The sequence below is a fragment of the Muscardinus avellanarius genome (assembly GCF_963383645.1).
Source record: "Muscardinus avellanarius genome assembly, chromosome: 19".
Taxonomy (NCBI): Eukaryota; Metazoa; Chordata; class Mammalia; order Rodentia; family Gliridae; genus Muscardinus; species Muscardinus avellanarius.
This window is the reverse complement of record NC_137805.1, coordinates 41,476,517-41,501,615: the sequence shown is the minus strand read 5'-3', so window position 1 is coordinate 41,501,615 and position 25,099 is coordinate 41,476,517. Positions and strand designations below refer to the sequence as shown.

The following is a 25,099-nucleotide window of genomic DNA, read 5'->3' as shown; positions in this document are numbered from 1 at the left end:
GAGCCAGCTGTTTTCTAGTTCTCTCCAAGACGTGATGCTAAGTTTAGATTGTTAAAAAGGAGGGTGGGGTGTGAGTCTGAGAAGAAAAAGAGATCGATTCATATTCCGAGGAGGTCTTTGCTGTGTTATGACAGTAGCTCTCTCCTTATCAGGGTTGGTGCCCATGCTAATTTGGGGGCCTGCCCCTAAAAGATGGTGCCACTTTGGAGATCTGTGGTGGGAGACAGTCCTGCATTCTGAATTTCCCCTCCAAGGGCTGCAGCCTCGCAGGGCTTTCATAGACAAGGGAGCGCGGCGCCCGGTTCCCTCCCGCCCTGCTTGCTGCGTCTGCTCAGCCCATCAGCCCTGCAGCAGCGGTTAACTGGCAGGTGTAACTTCCGCGTGGGCCGGGCTGGTCCTAGAGGATTAGGCCGGTAGCTGTCATGGGGAAGTGGTTTCGAGCCTGGGAGACAGAAATGTAGCGTGGGACCAGCCCTTCTGTTAAGGAGCAGGGAGAAAGAGATCACTTTGTAAAAATGACGCATGGAAGGCTACCAGTCCAGGAGTTATCTGCTCACTGCCACCAACGTCCCATTTGATGAGAAACAAGTGGTGCTTGGCCCTGGAAAGTCACGTGAACTTGTAAAATATTATTGTCCTTTTTTTGTGCTCCACCACCAACATTCATCTTTCTGAAATCTCCCTCTAGTTTCTGACGTTGAGCTATTGGACATACTGCTGTGGCTGATGACTAAGACTGATAATTCAGTTTTCCCCCAATGTTGGAGAGAAATTAAAGGAGTGAAGGCCAAAGCCCGGGGAGGCTGGGACTTTGGCAATCCCACGAGAGTGGCATTAGCACCAGTCTGGATTGTCCACAGGCCAGGCAAGATGCTAGCAGAGGGAGAAGAGCAGCAGCTGTCGAGGCTGCTGAGAAGCGCCTTAAACCTTTCCAAGACATTTTGACTATTTTAGTTAAACCCTGGTGGCATGTTGGGTACAGTGAGCTCATTGCTAGTAACAGTACTAGCTTACATTAATAATAGACTTTACCAAACAATTTTTGTGTATAAAATTTCTTTAGATCATCTCTGTGACCTTGAAAGGTACAGGAAACATTTTCATTCAGCCCGCGCCCTCCCTCCCTTCAACAGATCTTCACCAGGTAATTGCTGTGTACCAGGAACTGGAGGGTCCGTACTGTACAAGTACACATGACCAGCAGCACGGGCATGTGCCATGAGTTGGGGTTGGAGAGATGACCTGGGCCAGATCCTGCTAGAACTTCCTTATACAGATCACGGGGAGGTTTGGGGCTTTGTTCTGTGCCCAGTGGATGACTCCAGGAAGGTCGGATGGGGTAGAACCAGCTGATCGTGGTGCAGGTTTGAGAAAGAATTCAGCAAAGCTATGTTGCCCCCTAACTAGTACGAGGTAAAGTGAGGCTTTGAGCCCTGGCTGACCCACAACACTGACTTCAGTTTGGCTGCGGCAGGAAATGTCTCTTGAAGCTGTAGACCCTGGGGAGAAGCAGGGGGCCAGCGGAGTACCTTTGGGGTCCCAGAGTCATTGATACAATCTCAGAAACGTGTCACATCCATGATGGATGTGTCGGTCTCCCACCTAAAACTCCATATATAAAAATAGAAGCTTGAGAATAGTAAAATAATAGCTAACATTTCCTTTATACTTATCGAATTATGGGATGATTCAGTGCTTTCCCAGAATATCTATTTCTTCTAATAGCAGTTTCTTTTATTGCTTTTAGGATGAGTTGTGGTCAGTAGCGCCAGAGCTTTGGAGCTGGGGTTGGAGAAGGTTAGATAGGCAGGCGCACTGCAGCACTTTCATTTAAGCTGGAAAGTAGACTAAAGACAAAACATTTCTGAAATTTTAGTGGAGATATTTTGGGGAAATGATTCAATTGTCAAACACCCTTTACTTTTGTAGGTTTTATCACAGTGTATGGAGTGGGATTCTATTTGGTCAACCAGCTTTTTTATGCTTCTTTTGGGCAAGGTTACAAAATTGTTGATAACCGTGTTGGGATTCCAAGTTTACTTGTCTGACTTCCTCCTCAACAGCAGCAGTGAAGACCAGACACAGAATATGTGGGAAATGCAGGCAGTGGCTGAAGCTAATTAGCAAGTCATGTTTGCTTATGGGCTGTGCAAAACAGGCAGTGGGATGGATTTGTCTGTGGATGGTAGAACCCTGGTGTGGGGAAAGGATTAAGAGCTGTAGTCACTGACTCAGTTTGCTCTTGAACCTGTCCTTGTAAACTTCTGAGCCTTATCTTACCTGTACAACGAAGGAAAGGGACAGGATAAGTATCGAATAGTAATAGTAATAATAATAATATCTAGCTGGTTGTGGTGGCACACAACTGTAACCCCAGTCCTTGAGAGGCAGGGACAGGAGGAGCGAAGGTTTGAGGCTAGCCTCAGCAACATGGTGATGTCCTCAGCAATTTAGTGAGAGCCTGCTTCAAAAATTAAAAATTAAATAGGGCAGGGGGGCGGTGTAGCTAAGAGGTACAATATCCCTGGGTTCACTCATCAGTACCACACACACATAAAAAGCAAATGATATCTAGTATTATTGCTTACTTTGCCATACAACATACTCAATCACTTTTTGTTGAGGGAGTCTAATGCCTATAACTAGATTCCCAGCATTTCAGATACTGGGTGTTACGTAAGATGCTCAGAGTAATACACAGAAGCATCTGATTAGTCCCAGTCCAGGGAGGAGGAAGAGTGTACACTGAGCATCCTATCCAGGAAGGTCAATGGCAGAGCGAGGTGGCGTGTAGGAGCCATAAGGAAGCAGCGACAGTAAATGCGGGATCCTCGTGTACTGAAGTTGCTGCATTTGTTTTTGTGTACTAGGAGGAACCACTGGACGAAAGCTCAGTGAAGAAAATGATCCTCACATTTGAGAAGAGATCGTATAAAAACCAGGAGCTGCGGATCAAGTTCCCAGACAATCCAGAGAAGTAAGGCTGGTTTGCTTATACCCTTTCGCCTCTGCAGGGTGCTATTGCTAATTTTGTTTTGAGTTTTGTTTGTTTGGTTTGCTTTGGCTTTTGGGATTTGGATCGGAGTCCCAGGATGACGGCTTGTTTGGGACTGGCAGCATTTGAAAGCGTGGTACCCAGGGCTGTGGTTTATTATAGTGGCAGAGTAAACAACAAGGGGAAGAGGCAGCGGCGGGCCTGAAGAGAGAGCCGTGCGCAGGCTTCCCGCCTCCCGCCTCCCGCGGGGAGGGTCAGACAGGCACACGCCTTCCTTCAGCCCTGAACTGTAGCAATATGCATGCAGTGCTTCTATCCAGGAAGCCCATTTGAGACTCCAAGTTCAAGGTTTTTAATTAGGATTGGTCATGTAGGCATTCTCTGGCAGTAACAACTACCAACATTCCAGACTCCCAGAAGGAAAGCAGCTGTTCAGTGCCCCAGGCTGGCAAAACAACCTTACTACTTAGGGAACATCTCAAAAGCCAAGTTCCTAGCTGCTGGCCTGGGGCCAGCCTTGCAAGCAGGCCCTTCTGAAGATCAGGCCTGCGGTGTTAATTCTCTCCTGCATCCTCCTTCTCAGTGCCCAGAGAAACCTGCCCGTGCCTGCCATAGTGAGAGCTTTACTCCTGAGCAAATGTCAGAAGCTTTGGGGTTAGACAGATATGGATGTGACTCCCACTTGACCTAATGTGTCCTGCCCCATCTTAGCCTCAGGTGTCTCGCCTGTATAAGGAAATAATAATGCTGCCTGCACAGGGTTGTTGCGAAGATTAGGGAATATGGCCAGTGTTCAGCTCAGTGCCTGCACGTGGTGGATGCTCATGAAGTGGTAGCTAATATGTTAATACTGTGAAGTTCCATAATGGCAGACCTGGTATCTTTCAGTCTGTCTTGAATGCTAACTAAAAGTTTTTCCATATCATATAGATTTTAATGTTCTTAATCTTTCCCTCTTTGTCTTTCTACCTTTGCAGATATATAGTTTTTTTTTGGGGGGGTTGTATGTTTTGGTACTGGGGATTGAACTCTAAACTATACCCCAGGCCTTTTTATTTTTTCTTTTGAAACAGGATCTCATTAAATTGCCAGGAGTCTCCCTAAGCTGCTGAGGCTGGTCTTGAACCTGCAATCCTCCTGTCTCAACCTCTCAACTATTGGGATTGCAGGCATATGCCACCATGTCAAGCTTGAGACATACCATTTTAATAAATATTAATATGCCCAAAGCCTCTAGGTAAATAAGAGTTGAATGATGCGGTCTTTCACTCAAGTTTGTAGGTCACTACAGAGACTGACTGTACGTGTGAGGTAGAAGGTAATAAACACTTTAAAGCAGATAGAGGTGGAGACCTTGGGAATATAAGGTGGAAAATAGGAAATGCAAAGTTTGGGGATATTGAGAACTTCATGGGAAAGGTGGTGTTTGAACTGGGCCTTCCAGAATGATTTTTTTAGTTTTTTTTTAGAAGCAAACACAAGCCAGGTGCAGTGGACACACCTATAATCTCAGTCCTTGGGAAGCAGAGTCAGGAGGATTGTAAATTCCAGGCCAGTTTATGTGGTAACTTAGCCAGACCCTATTTCAGAATAAAAAATAAAATAGGCCCGCAGATGCGTGGACAAGGCAAAGAACAAGGCATCAGATGTCCAGAGGGCAGAGTCTCCAGGGAAACCTAGGGAGGCTGGCGTGGGCTCCTCTTGTCCCTTCCAGTGGGGGCGTGGATGTGCAGGTACTAACATGAAAACAGTTCCTGTTATTGAACTCCAGATATCTGGGAGAGGGAAAACCCAGTTACTGGACCACGGTTCAGAGCCCTCTTACAGTAGGAGTGGCCAGATCAGAGCTCAGCTTCTCAGCACCAGCACCCTACCAGGTTGTGCGCTGATCTCTACCACATGGTAGCATTGGTCACATTATACTCCATGTGTGTTTAATTGCACAAGCAGTATGCAAAAACATTGTCATTGTAAAAAAATACACCAAGAGTGCTTAAAGTAGAATAAAAACGAAAGTTCTCCTTCACTCTACACACATGCTTCCCTTTCCCTACCTAGAGGTAAACCTGTGAACAGTTCATGAGTATCATTTTATATTTTCTGAATACTTATTTATATATATGTAAATATGCAAATGTTTTTCCGACGTAATTCACACTGTATATATTCTGTACTGAGATATCTGGGGTTACATAACAGGAAATGTTTTCCTGTTAGCACCTGCACATCTACCTTTTGTTTTATAACTTGTGCATAGGATTTCATGGTTGGGAAATACCGTTATTTATTTAATTATCTCCCTATCAGTGGCATTGGATTATATTAATATTGGCTTTTAGGAGCAGTGCTGCAGTGAACCTTCTTCTACATGTGTTTTCTGTAGCATAAAGATACATAAAATTGAATTCCCAGGTTGAAGGGTCTGCACTTCCCTTAGTACAGTCCAGCAGGTCTCTTCCCCAAGGCTCTTACGCACAGTAGATGTGATCAGTCTTCACCATCTCTGCCATTGGCTTTGTTATTTTTCCACTCAGTGTTTCCTACATGAGATTCTTCCTGTATCTTGTTTGTCTCTGTAGTGTCGGTCCGGTCGCCGCCATGCTGCAGGGGGCCTGTAAACATGAGCGTTCTTGTGTAGTCCATGTCATCTTTATTACAGCGCTGTCACTGGGAACCTAAGGATACAGTGTGAAGAAGCTGTGCTGTAGGTTGATATCACTGGAAATGGAAGAAACTCAATTGACTTCTTGGAATACCAGTGCTGTCACTGCCCCCTTGGCAGATAGCCTGCTGGCAATTCAGAATAGCAGTTTCTTCAGGTTATGGTCACCTCCTATCCCTTACATACCACTGATGCTTTGGGGTTTCAGTTCATAAACTGCTCATAAGGAAATGTTTTATTTTAGGTGGGCACAGTGACACACACCTGTAATAACAGTACTTGGGGGGCTGAGATAGGAGGATTGCAGGTTCTAGGCCAGCCTCAGTAGTTTAGCAAAACCCTATTTCAAACAAAACAAAACAAAAACAAAAAGAGCAGGGATGGTGGCGTATAGCTTGGAAGGAGATGTCCCTGAGTTCATTGTCCAGTACCACAAAAAATAAAAAGAATTTTTTGTTGTTGTTGTAGTATTGGGGATTGAACCCAGGGGCATTCTAAGCTACATCCCAACCCCCCCCTCCTTTTTAAAAAATCTTTATCTTGAAACAGAGTCTCATTAAGTTGCAGAGGGCCTCACTAAGTAACCGAGGCTGGCCTTTGAACCTGCGATCCTCCTGTCTCAGCCCTCCCAAGCACTGAAATTACAAGTGTACACCACCACGCTTGTTTTTTTTTTTTTTTTTTTAAGAAATCAACAGGGTTACTCTCTTTCAGGAACTCCTTCCTGCTGTTTGGGGAGGCTTACAAATAAACTTTCATATTTCTGTGCCCTTCAAAGAAATCCAAATGTTTTTCATTCTGACAAAATTTATATACAATTTTAGTATTAAAATCTGAACATGTGAAAATTGAAATTATGCATAAAGAACTTTTTTGTTAGGAAAAAAGCAAGAAGCAGTTAGGAAACTACATTGTGTTTTCACTTTGAGTTCTTGAAGTCTTGCTGGTGCAGTGTCTCATAATTCTTGAGACGAGCGAAGTGCAATTAAGAATAACATTGCCAGAGCACATTTGAGTGAGACTTTCCCATTGAGATGCGCAGCATTCAGATCTACTCTCCCATACACGCAGTTGCCATTTTGAGCGCATACCCCAAAGCGCCTCTCCTCATTTGGCTGCATTTCAGATTCAACTGACAGTTCTCCTCCAGAACCTCCACTTTGCCATCACACTGAGCGGTGTGTGCGTTTCCCTATAAGTCCTTTTATAGTTCTCTCCATTTTTGTGGGGACACAATTACGTAGTGTCGTGGTTCTCAAGCTTTTTGGTCTCCCTGCTTCTTTGTACTTTTCAATTATTGAGGCTGGGTGCAGTGGATTTGGGAGGCTGAGACAGCAGGATTGCAGGTTTGAGGACAGCCTTAGCAACTTAGTGAGACTCTCACAACCTAACAAGACCCTGTTTCAAAAATAAAGCAGTCTGGGGTATAGCTTGAAGGTAGAATGCCCCTGGGTTCAATCCCCAGTACACCCCCACATATATATAAAATAAAACATTGAGTGCCTTGAAGTGCTTTTCTTGGAAAATTCTAGGAAACACAAGAAATACAAGCACATATTCTGCTAGCCAAGCGGAGCAGTGGCATTATCACATGCTGTGTTATCCTCTGGAGTACTCCACCATACATACGCTCCTGAGGGGTCAAGAGTGAAAACTGCAAATAATGTCTCAGAATAATTATGACATAGTCTGAATCTGACAGGCTCCCCAGAGGAACTCCAGCTGCCTCCTGTCTGCGCCCGGGCGTCCCAGGGCCACTCCTGAGAGCTGCTGACTTCGTTGGGTGGCGGGGGCATCCTGTTGCCCAGTGTGATTGCTGGCTGTGTGGCTGCACTGAGGGCTCATCTGTTTCTGTTGCTTTTGTATTTCACTGTTTTTAAGCTTTGCTGGCCACTTCTTAGTATTTGCTTTTGTGGTTTAAGGATAGTATTCTGCTTGTCTGAAGCACGGAGGTGGGCTAGGAGACTGTTCTGGGTCGTGTCAGGTGGAGTGAGTGACCCGGCTCCGCCCGGGTTACTACTTCTCCACATCGCTGTATTGCCATCCTGCTGCCTCTCCTTGAGCCTTGCCCCCGTGATGAGTCATGTGTTGCAGAAGGGATGCTGAATCCCCAAAGACAGCCTACTACAAATAGTCTGTGCTTTCAATGAGTAGGCTGTATTTGCCAGCAAAACAGAAGACATTGTCTTTTTTAGAGCACAGCAAACTTGAGGGTACATAGATTCATTGAACATCCACTGTTTGCCAACAAAAATATTATTAGGCACTTTATACGTGTGTGTGTGTGTGTGTGTGTGTGTGTGTGTGTGTGTGTTGGGGAGGCTTCCGATTGAATCCAGGGGCATTTTATTTTTAATTGGGGATCAAACCCACGGGCATTCTACCTCTGAGCTACACTCCCTGCCCTTTTTATTTTGAAATGGGGTCTGGCTAAATTGCCACAGCTAGCCTGGAACCTGTGATCCTCCTGTCTCAACCTCTCCTGTACTGGGATTACAGGTATGTACCAGAACACCGAGCTACTCAGGGGCATTTGTCTCTGGGCTATACCACTTGCCCTATTTTATTTTTTATTTGGAAACAAGTTCTCACTAAGTTGCTGAGGTTGTCCTTGAACCTGCAATCCTCCCCTCTCAGCCTTCCAAGTATTGGGATTACAGGCATGCACCACCATGCTCAGCTCTACTTTCTAAATATATTATCACTTTTAGTTCTCAATGTAATTCGCTAGGAGAATGAGGGAATGAAAGTGTAGAGACAGCTTTTTACTGTTCTGTCTTCCTTGGAACCCCACCTTCTGTGTTTCAGTGTGTTTCTCCTGGGCAGTACTGGGCATCCATACAGTTAATTGTATGGAACAGATTATTTAGAGTTGTGCTAGGCTGGGGGCGCTATGAAGCCAAAAACTGGGAATATTTTGTTATCTGTTACATTCTTAGTTCCTAAAACAGTGCCTGGCACCCAGGATGTACCTGTTGAGTACTTGTTGACGCGACATCCTGCTCCTGGTCACACAGCCAGTAAACAGCCTGGCTGGGAGAACGACCCAGGTCAGTCTTACCCCCAATTCAGGCATTTCCCACCGTATCTCATTAATCACATGATAGCAGACCCAGTAGTATTTTTGTGTTTCTTTTCATGCAGTTTGATTCTCTGCTGATTTGTTTGGTTCTGATAATTTTCTTTTCTAAACATATGAACACTGGGTTAATACCATATGTTTGAAAGAATCACAGAGTTGAAACTAAGAGGTATAGCCCATTCTATCATTTAAGTCTGGGCGCTTTTTTTTTTTTTTTTCTTTCTGTTTTTTTTGGTGGTACTGGGGATGGAACCTTTCTACCTCCGGGCTATGCTCCCAGACCTATTTTATATTTTATTTGGAAACAGGGTCTCTTAAGCCAGTGAGGCTGGCTTCGAACCTGCGCGATCCTCCTGTCTCTGCCTCCCAAACACGGGGATTATAAGTGTGTGCCACCATGCCTGGAGGCACTTTAGTTTAGTTTTTTTTTTTTTAATATTAACTACCTTCAGTAATGAGGGTCTAACTTTCCAAAGAAACACGTTTCATCATTTGGCAGCTTTGATTTCATCGAAGTAATGATTTCATCGAAGTAAGATTTCATCGAAGAATGAGAAAGAATTTTAACAAATTTTCACACAAGAGGATATCTAGATTTCTTACAATCCCGATTGTTTCCCCAAATCAGTTTCCATATCCCCCAAATGATGATTCCTGTAACAGATGTCACAAGGTCCCCGGCTGTCTGGCACGGGAACTCTGTCGTGTTCTTTTAAGCACCCTGAAGCCGTGGCAGCTGTGTTCCTCTGAGTCCGTGGTGCATCCGGGAGCAAGCCAGCTGCCGGGGGCCAGGGACGAGTAAGGAGAAGTCCCTGCCCTGGCAGAGCCGGCTCCTGGCCCTGGTTCCTCTGCAGTTGACTACAAGCCTCAGGTTCTTCCTGTGCACGTGCTCTCATGAAACAGTGCCTTTCCCACACCACACGTCTGTACTGGACTTTTTAGTACAAGGCAGATTTCCCTATGGATCCCAGGTAATCTTCTCTCTTTAGCTTTGGCACATCAGTATTCCTGTCTTTCTGAGGGAGTTTGAAGTTGATTCCGTCAGCTGCCGTGTTTGCTGTCTCTAAGTTTTGTGCTATGTGACATTTGTTAAATTTGTCTTTTCTCTATCTTCACCCAATTCATTGATCAAAGAATAGGAATAAAAGAAAGTCATTGGTCTAAAGCTTGAAGTCGCACTCCTGAGGGCACCGCGAGAGGCTTCTCTCCCCTCCGACACTCATTCGGTGACTGCAGATCCCCAGATCCCGCCCGGGTCCTGTTTAAGGCTAACTACCTAGTGTCCACTCTCCTTTGCCAGTCCTTCCGAGTGGATTGTAAACATCTTTTGTCAAGTTATTCTCTGGAAATCAGAGTATCTGTAAAGTGCCCATGGGAGACGACGGGTGAGGCCTAGGTTCGCTGAACCCATGGAATATTAGAGGCCGTCTGCACCAGCCCTTTGTTTCTGTGGCACCAACCCGAAGGCTTGTGCAGGCGCTCAACGCTGAGCTACACCCCAGCCCTGCACCAGCCCTTCAAACTCCTCATTCTCATTTGGCTTCCAGATGCCAGGTGATGGGGAACTACGGGTCTAAAAAGGCAATCTGTTTGCAAGCACAGAGGTCCTTCCTCAGAAGGAGTAGAGCTGGGCATGCTGGGCCACACCTGTGACCCCAGTGCTTGGGAGGCTAGGGCTCGAGGATCTCAGGGTTGAAGCTCCTTAGGAAGGCTCTCGGCAACTTAGCGAGACCCTATTTCAAAAAAAAAAAAAAATAGGGCTAGGTGTATAGTAAGTAGAATGTCCCTGAATTTAATGTCTAGCAACACACACACACACACACACACACACACACACACACACACACACGAGTAGTATTGGAGGAGAAATTTACTTTAGAGAATAAGGAGGTGAGAGTAGGCAAGGAAGCACTGAAAAAGAATGTCAAGCAGGGGTTTTGCAATAGCAGATATAAAGCATACTATAAAGCTATGACAAGCTGGGTGTGGCGGCGCACACTTGTAATCCCAGTACTTGGGAGGCTGAGACAGGAGGATCACAGGTTCGAGGCCAGCTTCAGCTACTTAGTGAGGCCATCTGCAATTTAGTGAGATCCTGGTTTTTTTGTTTGTTTTGTTTTGTTTTTTACAGTACTGGGGATGGAACCCAGGGGCATTCTACCTCTGAGCTACACCCCATCCCTATTTTTTATTCTTTATTTTGAAACAGGGTCTTTTTTTTTTAAGATTTAAAGAAGTTTATTAAAAAGATAGAAATATAGAGATAGTTACAGCCCTGTGCCACAGAGGGGCACAGGGGGGTGAAACAGGGTCTTGCTGAGTTGCAAAGGGCCTCACTAAGTAGCTGAGCTGTCCGTGACCCTCAATCTTCCTGTCTTAACCTCCCGAATGCTGGGGTTACAGGCATGAGCCACTATATGTAGCTTGTGAGATCCTGTTTTAAAATAAAAGAATAAAATGGGACTGGGGGTATAGCTTGAAGGTAGAATGCCCCTGTTTCCATCCTGAGTCACACACACACACACACACACACACACACACACACACACGCTACGACAACGTGCAAGTGTGCTCCTGGCTTTTAGAAGTTAGTTGATAAGTTATGGTAGGGAGTAAAAGCCCTAAAACCGATTAAAGTATTCATTAAAATGTAGTGTATGGATGGTGGAAGACATTTCTTCAAAAATGTGGGCAAGGGATAGATTATTGTATTGGGGTGGTTGGCCAAACATTTGCAGAAAATAAAGTTTGACCTTTGTCTTTTGTGTTAGTATTCAGACTAAAGATTTAAGTGTATATAAGCATAAAAGCACCCCATAAAATATACCTGATCGTAGCACAGAAAGTCCTTGCTTGGGATACATGTAAAATAGAGTTCTTAAAGGCAAAGATTTGACTCTGAACTTTTGAAGACTTTTACATCAAATAAATAACATGCTGTTAAAAAGCACAGTGTGCAGTGCCAGGTATGGTGACACTTGCTAATAATCCCGGTATTTGGGAGGTTGAGACAGGAGGATCAAAGGTTTGTGGCCAGCCTCAGCTACTTAGGCCCTCTGCAACATAGCAAAACTCTGTTTCAAAGTAAAGAATAAAAATGAGTGCTGGGGGTGTAGATCAGCTGTAGAATGCCCTGAGTTCAATCCCCAGTACTGGGAAGAAAAAAAAAAGCGCAGTGTACAAATTAAATCGCAAGTGCTTTTTTCTGGATGATGATGATTAATATAATAATTATTATATAGGGGATTGAACCCAGAAGCATTCAACCTCCATGCTATACCCCAGCCCTTTTTAAATTTTATTTATTATTATTATTATTATCATTATTATTATTTGTGTGTGTGTGTGTGTGTGTGTGTGTGTGTGTGTGTGTGTTACTGGGGATGGAACCCAGGGGCCTTCTACCTTCAGACTTATTTTATATTTTATTTGGAAACAGTGTCTCACTAAGTTGCCAAGAGCCTCACTAAGCTGCTGAGGCTGGCTTCGAACCTGCAATCCTTCTGTCTCAGCCTCCCAAGTACTAGAATTACAAACGTGCGCCACCACGCCTGGCTTTTATTTTTATTTTTGAACAGTCTTACTCAGTTGCTGAGGGTCTCACTAAATTGTTGACGATGGCTTCAAAATCTTTGGCCCTCCTTTCTTAGCCTCCCAAGTACTGGGATTACAGGCATGCATCACTGTGCCTGGCTGGTTAATTATTATTGTTTTTGGGATATATGACAGATGAATTCCCTTAAGGCATTTATAAATCAATAAATAAGATGAGCACCCTGATTTTGAAATAGACAAATAATAAATAGAAACAGTGAACATTAGAAAAAATTTAACCATTTCAGTGTTTTAAATGAAATATTTTTAAAGCTTTATTTCTCATCTTGAATTGGAGGCGATTTTTAGGTAGATGATACTATTTGTAAAGAGAGTAAGGGAAAACAGGCCCTGCATTCACGATTGTGACCCTTGTGGTGAATATATCAGAATCTGTTAAGTCATGCGTACTTTTGCCTTGGCGCTTTCCTTCCTGGGAATTTATCCTGACACATTAATTATGAATGCATGTGTCTCAGTGTCATTTGTTATGGGGGGGGGGATCGGAAACCATCTGAATGTCTGACAAAGGGGGATCGGTTAAATAAATTATGGTACACCAACACAGGGGAGTATACGAGGTTGCTGTTTAAAATTTATGATTTAGAGCAGGAATTACATTTCAACTTAGTCTCCCACTCACTCTGATCGACTGGTGGTCTCTTCTCGGAGGGCTGGTTGGGAAGGATTCTGAAGGCAGGTCTGGGCTCTGCAGGGAGAATTGCTGTGGTCAGTGAGGTGTTAGCGCGGGAGGAGGAAAAGAACAGTTGGTGACCGTGTCAGGTGCTGTCCTTCCCTGAGGAAGAAGAAAATTCAACCTACGCTAGCAACAACAGCAAAACTTGAGTATACTGTAATATAGTGAAGTATGTATGTGTGTGTATATATGTAACTTTTTTGGAGAAAAAAGGCTGATTTGAGAAAATGACTTACAGACACCACAGTATTATCAATGGTTATTTCTGGTTTATGAATGATTTCTGTTTACTTTGTTTTCCTTTGGGGGGGTACTATAGATTGCATGCTTTATGCATGCGAGGCAAGTCCTGGACCACTGAGCTATAGCCCCAGCCTTTAAAAATGTTTTATTTTATTTTGAGACACGTCTTGCTAAATTGCTCAAGCTGGCCTTGCATTTGTGCCCCTCCTGCCTTGTCTTTGGGAGTGGCACCACCATGCCCTGCTCCTGTCTACTTTTTGAGGGATTGTCTTTTTCTAGTTTCCTATGAAAAGTAGTATTTTGCCTCGGTGTGGTGGCACGCACCTGTAATCCCAGTGCTTGGGAGGCTTAGACAAGAGGATCATAGACTTCAGACCAGCCTCAGCAACTTAGGGCTACTCGCAGCAACTTAGAGACCCTGTTTTAAAATAAAAAGGCTTCAGGGTGTAGCTCACAGGTAGAATGTCCCTAGCTTCAATTCCAAGTACCACACACATACACAAAAAAGGTAGTATTATGTAATTAGAAAAAAAAATAAATGTTTTAACTACAAGTAATGGAAATCAGTAGTAAGGAGTATTATCTAAAATATGGGTATCTTTGTTTTCAATAATTTTTATTGGTGCACTGTAGTCGTACATCTTAATGGGATAAAAAACTTGTGGAGATGTACATGCAAAAATATGGGTATCTTTTAAAGTACAATAGCTTCTAGGTTCTGTTCCTGTGGGATCCCGCTTTCTAGATTCTGTCTGTTATCTGCTCAGCCCTTAGCGTCTGAAAGTCGATGAGTCCCATGTGACTTTAAGAGTCCGGGCGTGTATTCCTTTTCTTTTTGTCCTCAATTCCATGAAAGTAGGCGTCTGCGCATATATGAGGCAAAAGACAGAGTTCCTGTCTTTAAAAGGCTACATTCTATGGGAGGAAATGGGCATATAACAGTAATAGTACAATGTATATCAATGAGAACTAATACCCAGTGCGTTTTCTATGGTAGACTTTCTTCTAAGTGCTTGTATGTTTTACTCTTTCACACTGCACAGTAGCCCTGTGAGACAGGTAGCTCATTGTTCCCACTTTTAGATGGAGAAACTGAGGCAGAGAGGCCAGGCCAGGCCCATACCCAGGCAGTCTGGCCCCAGACTCTGTTGAACCACCGCTTCCCCTAAGTCCCTCTGTCAGGTGCTGTTTGATTGCTTTACATGGATGAGCTCATTTCCTTCCCAGAACAAACCTTCCTATCTTGTTCATCCGAGGCTTAATGGGCATTTCTTATATGTCAAACACTGGGGGAGGGCATGCAAAGTGAATGCAAAGTAGATCTGTTCTTAGGCAGCTTAGGCAGAGGGCTGCTGAGAGGTCCAGGTGCACAAATGTGAGGGATGTGTCCGGCCGAGAGAAGTGCAGTGTGATGATGGGGTGCAGGAGACCAGGTCAGCCGACCTGGGGCTTGGCACCTGCCTCGGATCGGCTCACTGGAGGGGGTGTGAGGGAGGGGAGGATATTTGGGGAGCTGTAGAATCTCACTGTCTTCCTTTGGGTGAGGGGAATCATTGGCTCTTGTTGTGAAGAGGGACGTAAGAGAAACCCTTTTGGGATTAGTAGGCTATCTAGTTCAGGGCAACAGAGTGAATTGCCACACCAAGGGGTAACGGTAGCTAATCCACAGGCCTGGCGGGCAGATCATTTAATGCTGCAAAATTCTTTGAGAGCCTCTAACAGGCAGCCTGTGACTGCAGGAGTAAGGGGAGCCCTGTAATGAGATCTGAACCCAAGATTGATTTTTGTAATGAGGAAATCGATTTCCCAAGGAAATTGTGTGACAGTATGATGTTTGGATGAGTGTACTTCTTGGTTGGTCTGTCGTAGACACTTTGACAGATGGTCTCTTTGTCTGGATTGTGTTGCCATTTGCTCCTCGGCGCCGATAGAGCCCCTTTCAATGACGCTGTCTTCTTCTCCCTCCTAGGTTCATGGAATCTGAGCTGGACCTAAATGACATCATTCAAGAGATGCACGTGGTGGCCACCATGCCAGACCTGTACCACCTCCTGGTGGAGCTGAATGCTGTGCAGTCGCTTCTCGGGCTGCTGGGACATGATAATACAGATATCCTTTCAGACCCGTCCTCGGGCCGACACGGGTTGGGGTGCAGTTCATGCTCTTCTTCTGTCTGTCTGGCAATGTGTGCGCTCACATCTGGTTATCTTCCATCTCGAAATACACTCTGCTCCTTACTCATCTGAAGACCTAGTTTTTATCTATTAACAAGCCCTGGGCAAATCCTTAATAGTCCTATTTAGCTTCATAGTGATTTGCCTTTTAAATCGTACATTAACAACATTAGATTTTAGGGTCTGAATTTGGAGGCCCGTCATCGAGGCAAGACCAGCCAGATTTGAAGTGTTGATCTAGACATCGTTCTACTAACAGGTGGCCCGGCAGAGCTGACTGGAGCAGGCAGTGGCCCTGGTCGAAAGCACACTGGGATGTCCAGAGGACAAGAAAGCTCATCTGCTGTGTCCACTGCTCTATTCTAGTTTCTCAATGGGTGCTCAATGTAAAGAGCATTTTATATATATTGAATAATCACTACACATGAACAAATAAGCTAGCATTGCGTCCAGCTTCATTTCCTGTGTAAAATGTAGTGCCTCTCCACATCTTGCTATTCTCACCTGCAAAGGTAGAGTTAGTACATTTTACCTTTCAGTGTTATTTATTTGTACTGGAGCTTGAACTCCAGGGCATTCTATCTCCCGGCTATACCCCCTGCTCTTTTTTTATTTTTGTTTAGAAACAGTATCTCACTAGGTTGCTGAGTCTCACTGTGTTGCCGAGGCTGGACGCAAACCTGCCATCTTCCTGTCTCAGCCTCCCAAGTACTGGGGTTACAGGCGTGCATCACCATGCACCACCCCACCCCAGCCTTTTCGGTGTTATTGAGAAGACCAGAGAAGTTGTAGGAGCGTCACACATGGTGTTGACGCATAGTAGACGCGTAGGAAGTGTTCCTTGTAATTGAATTTGACTCATGACTTTAAAACCATCTTAGCCGGGCGTGGTGGCTCACGCTTGTAATCCCTGCACTTGGGAGGCGGAGACAGGAGGATCGCGCAGGTTCGAAGCCAGCCGCGCGCGCTGGCTTAAGAGACCCTGTTTCCAAATAAAAATGTAAAATAGGTCTGGGAGTGTAGCCCGGAGGTAGAAGGGCTTCCAGGAACCCCAGTACCACCAAAAAAAAACAACCCAAACCATCTTATACTTGGTCCCTGCCGTCAGAGATGTAGTGGCTTTAATGTAAAAGACTTTTGATGTGCCCGTGGATGGGGCTGTGTTCATTAAAGCACATCCTCCTCTCATAGTAGTTTGGTTTGAGTCCAGCCTGCGTGAGTGGTATTCGTGGGGTCTGCTGCTGCCTCATGTTATTTCCATCTTGCTGGCAATCTCTCTCCTGAGAGCATGTCTGACTAGGTTCTTTTCTGCCTGATAATTCTTACAGAAATAAATCAGTGAATAATTTTAACGTAGGTTTCTTGAAGGGCAATCTTAAGACATTTCCAGTGCTTCGTGTAATGTTAGACAGTTTCGAGAATGACTCTGCCAGTCCCCAGGCAGAGGCCTGTGTTGGCCAGCGTTGGCTGGGGTGGGGGGGTTACCTTAGAACCCTAGTCATAGTCAGCTGGCTTGCTTCTGGGCGAGCTTGGTAGATGGTCTCCTGAATCCACTCAGTAGAATGCTTTAGTGCATCCTGGGTACTAGGCCCTGTGTCGGGCCCTCATGACCCATAAGAGGTACAAGCAGCCCCAGTCAGTAAACGTATACTGGCTATTTTCTTTGTTTGGGCTGGTTTAACAAAATACCATAAACCAAGAGTCTGATAAATAGTGGAAATACACTACGCGTAGTTCTGGAGTCCAGGCAGTCCCGGCACTGGCAGTTCTGATATCTAGTGAAAGCAGATACCTTCAGATACCAGATTTCCTGGTTCACAGACCACCATTTTCTTTATCCTCCTGTAGCAGAAGGGGTGATGGAGCTTGCTGGGTCTCTTTATTTAAGAACACTAACCTCTGCTGGGCATGGTGGCGCAGGCCTGTGATCCCAGTAATTGGGAGGCTGAAACAGGAGGATCTCAGGTTTGAGGACAGCTTCAGTAACTTAGCGAGGCCCTCAGCAACTTAGTGAGATCCTGTTTCAAAATAAAAATTAAAAATAGAGTGGGGAGCCGGGCATGGTGGCACACGCTTATAATCCCAGCATTCGGGAAGCTGAGACCAGAGGATCATGGTTCGCGGACAGCCTTAGCTACTTAGTGTGGCCCTCCGTAACTTAGTGAGACCCTGTTTCAAAATAAGGAATAAAAAAACAGGGAAGGGGTGTAGCTCAGAGGTTGAATGCCCCTGGGTTCCATCCCCAGGTCCACATAAAAAAAAAAAAAAAATAGGTCGGGGGAGGTATAGATCAGAAGTAGAATGCCTGTAGGTTCAATTCCCAGTAACACACACACACACACACACACACACACACACACACAGCACTAATCTCACCCATGAGGGTGCCACTCGTGACCTGATCAGCTCCCCAAGGTGGCACCTCCAAATGCCATCACATTGGGGATAGGTTTCTGTGTGGATTTGGGGAAGGACGTTCGTTCTGTAGCACAGATCTGCCACCTAACTGACCCTGTTTGAAGGCCTGCGTGGTCTTCCCAGGTGCTGTGACAGAGTATACTAATTGTGTCTTCACTTTCAAGTCACCTATAGAACGGTAGATTTCAGAGTCTGGTCACACCTTCGCAGTGACTCTGCCTCGTGCCTTGTTAGTGTGTGTAGTGGCAAGCCCGAGGCCAGATGCCAGCCCCTGACTGCGCTGGCCAGGCCCCTGGCTCCCAGCCCAGCATGGCCTCTGGGCCACCTGAAGTCTTCCGCAGGGGATTTGCCCCAGCCCTGACCGAGTCCTTAGTCACCATCACCCTGCACGTTACTGTAGAAATGACCTGCTTTGTTTCTGGAAACTGCTCTCATTCTTTTTTTCCTTCCTGCTAACTCAGACTAACAGCAGCAGCTTTCCGAGAGCCTGACGTTCTGCTGGCTCCCCGGCCGGTTCCTGCTGGGGAGAAGACGGGCAGGAGGAGTGCCTTGTGCTGTGTTCCAAGCTAAGTTCTAGTCTTTAAAAAAGGAGGAGAGCCGGGCATGGTGGCGCACGCTTATAATCCCCGCGCTTGGGAGGCTGAGACAGGAGGATCGCACAGGTTCGAGGCCAGCCTCAGCTACTTAGTGAGGCTCTCAGCAACTTAGTGAGACCCTGTTTCCAAATAAAATATAAAATAGGTCCTCGAGTATATCACGGAGGTAGAAAGCCTCTGGGTTCCACTCCCAGTACCACCAAAAAAAATAATAATAATAATAATAATAATAAATAAATAAATAAATAAATAAGAGACCCACGTCCTCCGACAATGTCTTTGACAGACTGCCACTTCCCTCCCGTTGTCTGAGATCTAAACTGTTTCCCCCCTCTTGTATGCCACCCTTCATCCAACTGCTCGCATGATATTTTTAAAAATCTGATTTTTAATTATGCCCTACATCACATTTAAAGTGCATTTGAAATTTTTTAATTACCTTAATTTTAATTAGGTGCAGCAATTACGATAAATGTCATCCTCCTCAAAGTACAGGTTTTCTTGAGAGTGATTCCAGGAAAGGACAGGCCCTCTTGACCTGCAGCTGACGCCCCTCCACCTGCTCTCCCTGCAGCGTTGCCGTCCGGGTCTTGTCTTCTCCGTGATCTATCATGGAAATTTTTCTTCAAGAAACGGTTGTTAACAATTTGCTGTTATACAGCTGTAACTGCCCCAAACACCTGAGCATGAATACACAATTTCACGGCAGTCGCGACTTAAATTTTGCATCTTTTTTAACTCTTCATTTATCAACCAGGACCGCACATGGCTGGTCATGTTCCAGCAAGCTCAGGCCATCTTCGCTGTGTCCTTCTCGGAGAAAACATAAACTGTCGGGTTTTAATTGGTTCTGAGTTTGGTGCGTTGTAACCTTAAGAGGCAGAGGATGGGAGGAAAACCAGCTTGTGCCTGGGCCTCTCAAGCGTGAGGAGCTGCTCCAGAGTGGGTTCTGCGCTGCGCATCGCTGCTGCCGGTGAGGGCCTGTCAGCGCTTCTGTGTGAGCCCCTCGCCCCCAGGGGCCGTGGCTGGCTGCTGGCTGCTGAGGAGCTGAGGGCAGCGCACATCTTCACCGTGCGGAAGGCTTCCTCTGAATGCCTTTGGAGGGAGCAGAGGGGAATCGAGCAGCCGTTGTCTCTTCAAGATACTGCGTTTTAAAACAATTTTCTGTAAAGCAAATCATGTAAACATGTTTAGAGCCCCATTTTTTCAGTGAGGTGTATGGAACGCTCCGGAAAAATAAAACTAAAGGTACATCTGAAGATAATTTTCCAAGGTATTGCTAAAAACCAGTTTTTGTGGCCTGGCTTAAGCCAAGTCTTCTCAGTCTGCTAAAGGAACAAGGAGGACTAAAACAAAGGGAGGCTAGAACCCCAGATGGTGGCTGATGACCCTTCTGTTACCAAAGCAAAACGAAACGGAACGCTGTTCATAAATATCCTGTTTGTCATTTGTCAGATTCTCAGCTCGAATGACAAATCAGTAGAGTCTAAAATCTTTTTGGCAGATCACTAGTGCTTATTGGCTTCTTCTGCATAATGAGCGTGTTGTGTATTACTAGGGAAACAAGAAGTAATAGCCATAGTTGAGAGCAAAACACACAAATTACCACTGTGTGGCATCTGCGGTTGGTGCTCAGGCAAGCCCAGGGGCTCTGAAGAGGCGAGGCCGTCCCTGGGCTGGGCTCAGTCAAGGAGTTGGGGCTTGGAGATGGGAGTTTTTGTCAGATGAGGAGAGGAGAGGGCGTTTCAGGGTTGTTTTCGTGACCCGTACGTGTGTGATGCAAGCTGCCATCCTTCCTGTGCTGGAAGCTGATGTGGTCTTGTTGGCTGCAGTGTCATCACTACAAACTTACTTGGATATCAGGCCCATGGTTTTACTTAAAAAAAAAAATGTTATGACTACTACTCCCTAGGAAGCGCTCTATTCTTTCATTTTAAAAAAATCGAGTAATCTAAACCAAATTTATTCAGTCTGCTTTCTCTCCACCCTTTGTGATTCAGGCAAATGAGGTCCTGTAATGATAACTGAAGTCCTCGTGCAGTTTTGCATCCTGATGTGTGGAGGAGAGGCATTCCTGGTTACTGGGTAGATCCTCAGGCTGCTGGGGCAGGATGCTCCTTTCAGCGAGTTGTGACCGCTGTTTCTAAACTGCTGTTTAGTTTCCCAAGACTCTAAACACCCGAGGGGACTTGCAGCGTCGTCCAGTTGGCTCTTGTGAAGAATTTATTGCGAGAATTCGGAAAAGGAGAAGCACACGAGTTCTTTACTAGAGCAACAGGCTCGGCTGAACTTGAGCAGTTTGGGACTGAGGATGCTCAAGTGGAATGATGCCACATGGTCCCACAGGGCGAGTGCGACAGCCAGGGGGCCGTGCTGCGGCCCAGCGTTAATGAGCGACAATAGGGCTGGGAGGCTTTGAACCTCTGAGGGGCTGTTTTCTAATTGGGCTGTGAGGAAGCTGCGGTCGCTCCAGTGCATTCCTCAAGCACTGTCTAACAAGGCCTGCGTGTCTGGAGCTGGTGTTTTGCTAGGAACTGTTCTCATTTTGAATATTTCCAGAATCAAAGTTACACCTAAAAGAATTTACACTCAAGAGTGGTGGCACACACCTGTAATCCCAGTCCTTGAGAGGCTGAGACAGGAGGTTCGCAGGTTTGAAGACAGCCTCAGCAAGTAGTGAGACGCTCATAAGCCTTGCAAGACCCTGTTTCAAAAATAAAAATAAAATAGGGCTGGGGGGGGGGGTATAGCTTGGAGGTAGAATGTCCCTGGGTTCAAAACCTAGTACCACAAAAAAAAATTTTACTTTTTCTTATCTGTCACCTGACATCCTTGATAATATCTATTGATATGTCACCTCTTTTTTGGAGCCAGTTAAATATGGTCTGAAGGAAGGCACAGTAGGTAAGAGTTCCCACATGGCAGTTTAGGAAATGGATTTCCTAGTGCAAGTTTGGTCTCATTGATGGGTTTTAGGTGAAGTCCGTGCCCTGGAAGGCTAGTATGTTGCGGCCCACCTTGGACATTTCTTCTACATGGTAGTAGTGCCTAGTAGCGCTTAGTAGGTGCTTCATATTGAATGCATGCATCTTTTCCTCCACCTTAGTTTGATCTAGGATTGGTATAAAATTAAGAATCCAGGTTCATTCTGGGTAGCTTTGTGCCAGCTGTTTTAAAAGGAAAAAAAAAAAAAAGACTACTTTGTGTGTGTTTGGAATTCATCTGCATTAATTGAGCTGTATCTAATCACTGTCCTATCTAAGAATAAGAAAAAAATTAAATCCACATTTGTTGCATTAAATCATTTATATCTTCTGAATCTATATTGGTTAATTCTCTTGAAACAGCCTGTTTGAAATGACTATTTTAAAAAAACCATCTGCTTAATGCCTTTTATTCTTCTTCCTGTTTTTATTTTTTAATAACTTTGCTCCTTGTGGACACATCTCATTGGAGATTAGTAAGATTAATACTCAGTTTCTGTACCAAGACAGAGTAGGATCAGGCCAAATAACAATATCTAGGGCCAAAAAACAGAAATAAACACTACTTTCTCCCAAAGCCTTTGCATTACGGGCTGTTTTGCGCCCACCTGGACTTTTCCACTTCAGCGTTACTGTACTGTCTTATTGCCCCAGTAATAGACAGGTTCAGGAATGAGGGGGGTGGCCTTTCTACTCGACAGGACAACACAGACCATCAAAAGCCGTGTTTTAGTAATTCGCAGAGAGACAGGCGCTCTGTTTTCCTATTATACCTGGATGAGAAAGCCTTTTTACCTTTTTTTTTTAATTTTATTTTTTATTGGTGCACTGTATTCATACATCATAGTGGGATACAAACTTTTGTAGACATACATGCACACATCACCCAGTCAGCCCCCACCCGATCCCCACCCCATTCTCTCCCCATCTCTCCCTCCCATGCTTCTCTTAGTGGTTGACATCTAGTATTATAGCAATTTATCCAAAATTAAAAATGATAATCTCACATAACAGTTTCATTTGTCTGAAACCAAGCTTTTGATGACTTAAAGATAACATTTCAATATTTCTTTTTACTTTCTTTCTTACCAGAGAATATTTTTTTTCTATTTTTTTTAGGTGAAGCTATCATATATTTATATATTTATTTTTCAGAAAAAAAAATCTATCCTAATATGGAATATGGACTCTAGATACCCAAGATGATCTTGAAAAAGAACAAAGCTAGAAGATATATATTTTCTGATTTCAAACCATATAAAGCTACAATAATTGAAACAGTGTAGTACTATTCTAAAGGCAGATATATAAACCATTGGAGTTAAATAAAAGCCTAGAGCTAAATTCTTCCCTATATTGCCAAGTTATTTTTGACAAGGTTTCCACAAACATTTGGTGGTGGAAATAATAATCTTTTAACTAAATATTGTTGAAACATAATAATTACATGGAAAAGAATAAAGTTAGACCCTTACCTAATCCCATATACAAATATTAACTCAAAATAGATAAAAGACCTAAATATAAATCTTAAGACTATAAACTTTTAGAAGAAAATCTGGGTCATAAAACCTCACAACATTGAAATTGGCAGTGATTTCTTGGATATGATTTCAATGGCACAGGCAACAGAAGAGTATAAAAACTCCCTAAAAAAAAAAAAATATATATATATATATATATATATATTATATCCAAAGACAATGTAAACAGAGTTAATAGTTACTAATAGAATGGCATAAAATATTTCCAGATGCTATATCTGAAGGTATATTAATATTCCAACTAGAAATCCTAAAAATTAACAACAATAAAGGCAAACAATACCATTTAGAGATAGCTAAAAGACTAACATAAGTAATGAATCTCCACAGATAACCAATCTTAGTTGTCTGTTGGATGGAAACTCTTGTTTCTCTAGTTCTGGTGTGTGTTACCTATTTCTTCTTTGTAGTTAATCTCTTTGAGTATTTTCTCTAGTGCTGGTTTTGAAGACATAAATTCCTTCAGTTTCTGTTTGTCATGGGAGCTTCTTATTTCCCCATTAATTTGATAGAAAGTTTTGCTGGGTAGGAAATTTTTGGCTGGAAGTTGTTTTCTTTCAGAGTTTGGAATATGTGACTCCAAGCCCTTCTGGCTCTCATGACTTGGTTTGGGAAGTCTGGAGTGATTCTAATCGGTTTGCCTCTGAATGTCACTTGGCCCTTTGTTTTTGTTGCCTTTAAGATTCTCTGCTTGGCTTCCACATTGGTCATTTTGACAATTATGTGGCGTGGGGATCCTCTTCTCCGATCCTGTCTAAAGGGAGTTCTATAAGTTTCCTGGACCTGTGTATCAACCTCTTGCTCTATGTTTGGAAAATTTTCTGCTATTACTTCCTTGAAGAGATTGTTGATCCCTTTGGTTTCCCTTTCTTTTCCCTCCTCTATTCCAATTATTCTTAGGTTAGCTCTCTTAAAATGGGCCCATATTTCTTCAATGTCAGATTCCTGCTGTCGGATATTTTTTCCTAGATTAGAAACTATGCGTTCATTTTTGGAATGATCATCTTCTAAGAGCGAGATTGTGTTCTCCATGTGGTCTAATCGGTTGTTTGTGCTTTGAATTGAGGCCTTTACTTCATTAATTGCATCCTTTATCTCTTTTTGGCTCTCTCTGAGTTCTTTTCGAAGCACCTCTATTATTTCTACAGTAATTTTCCTGATTTGATCTTCTAGAAATCTCTGATTTTCAGTTTTATTGGGTTCTGATGTTGTGGGGTTGTGGGCATTCATATTCCAGTATTATTCCTCTTTCCCATGATTTCGGAAGTTTGTGCCTTCTCTGGGTTCTTCCCTTGGGTCACTATGACTTCACTTAAGGTGTTCTGGATCTCGAGTCAGTAGTATCTCAGACCCCACTACTCCTTTACTGGGTTGTATCACAGAGTCTCCGACCCAGAGAGTCGATAGAGGCTGCTTTAGACTGTGGGGGGTGCCAGGTTGCACGTTCTCCTATGGTGTGATATCTCTGCCACCGCCCCTCCCCCACTGGGTCAAGTCCCAGGGAGTACAGTACTGGGATTTCTCCTCTGTGGCCCGCAATTTGACTCACTGTTCTTGAGTACGCAGATGTAGCTGTACTGGATTCGGTGAATTCTCTGCTGCTGCCGCTGGTGGCAATATGGCGCCGCTGCTACGCCCTCGGCCGTGAGGCTGGCGTATTTCTTCTTGGTTTTGATTTCCACTCTGAATCCCTGCAGCTTGTGCTGAGCTCAGCCACTGGGAGCTTTAGATTTTACCTGCGGCGAGAAATCCCGCCTGGCTGTTCCGCAGCGGCTCACCTCGGCTTGCTCTAGCCGTCCGGGGAAGTTGCTGCTGCTGCCGGCAGTATGGCGCTGCTGCCGCGTCCTCGGGCGTGAGGCCGGTGTATCTCCTCTGTGGCTCTGAGTTCTGTTCTCAGTCCACTTTCTCTCTGGAGCCTGGTGATTTTTTTGTTTCTCTGGTGATGGTGTTTTCTGGCTATGAAAGGCGCTGATTTTGTGGTAATGGAGATTGGTTGTTAGCGGGGCTCTTAAGCCCCACTTTTCTCGGTTGCCATCCCCTTTTTACCTTTTGAAATGAAATTGTAACCACAGTGGAAAAGCCCATCACCCATGTCCAGCATCTGCTTGTG

At 44.5% G+C, this 25,099-nt stretch overlaps 1 protein-coding gene across 1 annotated transcript in view; it reads left to right on the top strand.

Annotated features, from left to right (window-relative positions):
• CTNNBL1 (catenin beta like 1) overlaps window positions 1-25,099 on the top strand; it is a gene marked incomplete at both ends in the record, with an annotated part of 186,229 nt that overhangs the window by 42,319 nt on the left and 118,811 nt on the right. The window contains 2 exons of the mRNA XM_080716304.1: window positions 2,871-2,977; window positions 15,243-15,406. Coding sequence (XP_080572430.1) covers window positions 2,871-2,977; window positions 15,243-15,406 — 271 coding nt within the window. The remainder of the gene's footprint in view (window positions 1-2,870; window positions 2,978-15,242; window positions 15,407-25,099) is intronic.